This window comes from Hippoglossus stenolepis, chromosome 8 (genome assembly GCF_022539355.2).
Source record: "Hippoglossus stenolepis isolate QCI-W04-F060 chromosome 8, HSTE1.2, whole genome shotgun sequence".
NCBI classification, from domain to species: Eukaryota; Metazoa; Chordata; class Actinopteri; order Pleuronectiformes; family Pleuronectidae; genus Hippoglossus; species Hippoglossus stenolepis.
In genome coordinates this window covers 858,694-862,745 of record NC_061490.1, presented here as the reverse complement: position 1 = coordinate 862,745, position 4,052 = coordinate 858,694, and the positions used below count along the sequence as shown (strand labels likewise).

The 4,052-nt window shown below is 43.1% G+C and overlaps 1 protein-coding gene across 1 annotated transcript; it reads right to left on the bottom strand.

Annotated features, from left to right (window-relative positions):
• Positions 1-439: 439 nt before the first annotated feature.
• On the bottom strand, positions 440-3,820 carry id4 (inhibitor of DNA binding 4). The gene is made up of 4 exons (XM_035162478.1): positions 3,616-3,820; positions 3,122-3,499; positions 2,554-2,619; positions 440-1,815 (listed from the first exon to the last, which is right to left on the bottom strand). Exons 2-3 carry the CDS (start codon positions 3,497-3,499, stop codon positions 2,572-2,574), a joined length of 426 nt encoding a protein of 141 aa, XP_035018369.1. The 5' UTR covers positions 3,616-3,820; the 3' UTR covers positions 440-1,815; positions 2,554-2,571.
• Between the last annotated feature and the right edge of the window lie 232 nt (positions 3,821-4,052).

The following is a 4,052-nucleotide window of genomic DNA, read 5'->3' as shown; positions in this document are numbered from 1 at the left end:
TGCTTAATAAAAATTAGTTTTTGGCTGTAACATATTATATGTCAAATTGGAAAAAAGGAAGGTGCCTTGAACATTTTAATATTAATAAAGAACAGATAATTTCCCCTGAATGTGAGGATGAAATGAATGACACCTGACTCAGTTACACATGAATTTGACCTCTTCACTATGTGTGAAGCAGTAGTCATGTGTGTGATTGCATTAATAAAACCCTACAACATAAGACACTTTCTACCTGACTCCTGTTTTAATAGATTTGAGGACTGACAGTAGACTCTAATATAGTCTATGCATCCTTTATTTTTCGTGAAGCTACAGAATACATTATGCAGTGTTACACCCGCTCCTCCCTCTTTCTCCTCATTGTTTCATGTGACAGCGCTGGCATTGAAGGCAATAAACCAAGATTCCCCTTGAGACAAAACTTGAGACAACACAATTCTTCCTGGAAACTTTAATTGTTTTGACAACTCCTCACAAGCCAGTGAAGGTCAAGTCCAACAGTGCAGCTGACAGTAATGTACAAGTGCCCTCTCACACTGGCAGGAGGGCGGTGAGGTAAATTCGGTGTTCAATGTCATGAAAAATAAAGGAATTATTTTCCTCCTTTACATTAACAATGGCTGCTGACTCTCCTACAGGGAAATCAGTTCGTACCGACTTAAAGACAATGCCGGCATTAATTCAAGTGTTTGTTGTCCAAAAAGATTCTTTCATTGTTCACATATTTCATCAGTTCATAACCAAAACATTAATGATATCATGGTGTCAATCATTAACTTTTCAAGGAGTAACTCCAACAGCACAAATATAACAGAGACATTGTTTTGAGTGATTTTTATGTATTATACTTTAAGAAGTGTTGCAGCAATCAGATTGAATTTTTGAATCAAATTGGGGCTTTTTCTTCTCTTTTTTTGTTTGAAGATCAAATAGAAAACTGACTCCTAGCTGGTCACACTTGCCATAGTTAATGTACAACACAACTGAAAAAAAAGCTGAGCAGGCCAAATTATAATTGTGTTGAACTCCACCACATATATACACAAGGAGGGCTGCTTCAGTGCACATTCAATATCTCTGCAATGAGCCTGACATGCTACATATTCAACTATTCCAAAAACACTGCAAAGAGTTAACTGATACCGTCATGTGAGGACATCACTGGCAGAGCAAAACCTTGGAAACACAATATTTACATGACAACAAAAAAAGTTTTAATAAAAATATCTTATAATTACAATAATCTATTTTAAACATATAAGTCTTCCTTCCACATACTTTTATAGAACATTTGAGTCTCTTTATGTACAATCTTAATTGTCTCGAATCAGAATTGTTCTTCTTTACAATATGAAACATTTTAAGGTTCCAGGGATGAAGTCCCTGTTCAACACAAAGCATCTATTTTAAACAATAGATGTACAAAACATATACAATTATTTTTCGCAGTTTAGTAAAGCTTGAAACTGGAGTCATTTTTAGCTTTTCATTTAGCACAATTCACAAACAGTTTTTATAGCTGTTGACAGACGACTTCTGAGCCTGGGGATTCAATGTTTTCACTCTTTTAGAAAAATTTAAAGCCAGAAGAAGTAAAGTTAGAGCAACTTAAACAGGAGGGGGGAGAGGGAGGTTTCTACACAGTGAGTCCTTGTTAAATGGAACAAAAACATTCTTATGTGAATGGTGACTTTATTTGGGTTTAATTCCTCCCAGCGGTTTTGAAATCCCCTTGTGATTGTGCCTCCAGTTGGGTGTGAGTCCCTGGCGAAGCTTTGCTGGCTTTGGAGCAGCTCTGTGAAGCCTGCACACCTGTGGAGGGGGAATCGGAGGGTGAGGTAAGAGGGGGGGTGAGCTGCACAACTCCAGACTGACTGGCGCCACCAACAAAACAGAGGCCACGCTTGATCAACAACCCAAAACAAACCAGGTCAAACAATAGCCACACAGCTCCTCAGGCTATTGGGAAAGGCTGATGAGAGGCAGCCGAGACTCTCTGAGAGAATGTGAGTGCTCACACACACACACACACACACACACACACACACACACACACACACACACACACACACACACACACACACACATTTAAGGTCTTATTAGGTGTGTTTAGATTCAGTGCAATAAATCTGACATTAAAGCCAGAACAGCAGCTTGAATAGAACTAGGGGATGCCGAGAGTGAATGAGAGAGCAAGGAAGGGGTGTGTGTGTGTGTGTAACAATGAAAGAGAGGACAAGCTGAGGTTTTAACCCTCTCTTCTTCAGATTGCTACACCAGTGACAGTTATTGCGCAAAGCACAGCTGCTTCTGAGGTTGGTGCCAAATTCATGTTCCTCAATTTTTTTTTCCCTCTGACTACTACTAGCCTCCTCAGAGCACTCCAGAGACTGTCCATTTACACCACATATATAGGCTACAGTAATCAAGTAAATGGAGATGCTTCAACGACCACCACTGAGGCCTGTGGTTTCACTACTGGCCACATGTGTTTGATAAGGAGAAAAATCCAGAAACATGACTAATATTATTTTAAAATCAACTACTTACCAATGCAGTGCTCTTGTCTCAGCGGCATAAAATCGAGTCATCCGGCTTTTTGACTATTGACGTCCTCTACAAAAAAAGAAAAGAAAAAAAAAGAAGAAACATGTCAAATAATTTAGATATTTTGGTTAGAGAAACAAGGCCAAAATCCCTACAAAAGAAATTATCTAGGAGAGCGGCAGAAAATTTGCCAACTATAATAAATTCTCTTATAGCCTATTGAATAACAAATTGCTCTTATTGTGCGCAGTGGAGTGGGCTGCGGGTACTTCACCAATCCTGGGATAAGGTAGGGCCTCTGAATACTGCTATTATCATGCAAATCATAAAGCCCGCAATCAAGTGCGCAATCTAGCATAACGCACGCCAAATGTATTTTTACGCATCGTTTTCCAAGGCTGCGATAAGACGCGTATTGCATTCAGATTCTTTTTTGTTCTTTCACACTGGAAGGACAACGACACATAACGGGCATGACGCGCTTTGTCTGAGGTAAACAGGGAGGTGAACCCTGGTAAGTTCCGACTAGTTTCGGGCTAAAGCAGAGTGGTCTCCTCTGGTTAAAGCTCACCTGGTGGTGGTCAGTGTTGAGCACCGTCAGCGGTGTACGGCTGGGGTTGGAGGGTGGCGCGGGGCAGGTCCCGGTCCACTGTGGCTGCTGTTTGTGGAGGGAAGGGTGCGTCTCCAGGGCCAGCTGCAGGTCCAGGATGTAGTCTATGACATGCTGGAGGATTTCCACTTTACTGACTTTCTTATCCTGCGGGATGGTGGGCACCAGGCGCTTCAGTCGGCTGTAGCAGTCGTTCATATCGTACTGCAGGCAGAACAGATCCTCCTCCTCCATCCTGCACCGGGCGATGTTGAGGCTCTGCTTCGACAGATAGTGCAGGGAGAGCTGGCTGCCGGTGGAGGAGGAGTCCTGGGGGCGGACTGGAGTAACAGCCTTCATCTTAAATAAACAGCGGCAAGGGACAAGAGAAAAACCCGTACAATTACACGACTGGCAGGATGATACCACGGCGCTGAAAACACGACAGATGCCACAACAATATAGCCTCAAATTACCGAGAGAATACGAGAAAAATCAAACGGCGGATTTCGAATCTGTCAAAACATCCCGCGAGCCTCAGAGTTCCTCTGACTTCAACACGCTCGTTGTGGAAGGAATGAACTGATGTCCTGTATTTATAGAGGGGAGGGAGGCGCCAAGTCAGTCGGCTGACAGATCAGGGAGAGGAGCTGGTCAATCACATCACCGGCAGCCCGCTGCCCACCGACCCAACAACGGAGCCAAGAAAAAGGCGTGTCTCATTCTCTGCGGTGGGCTGCGTGTGTGTGTGTGTGTGTGTGTGTGTGTGTGTGTGTGTGTGTGTGTGTGTGTGTGTGTGTGTGTGTGTGTGTGTGCGAGAGAGAGAGAGAGAGAGAGCGAGAGTGAGAGAGATCAAGAAACAGGGAGACGGGGTGATCTTGGAGGTTTTCTAATTGACCCAGTCAGAGGTGAT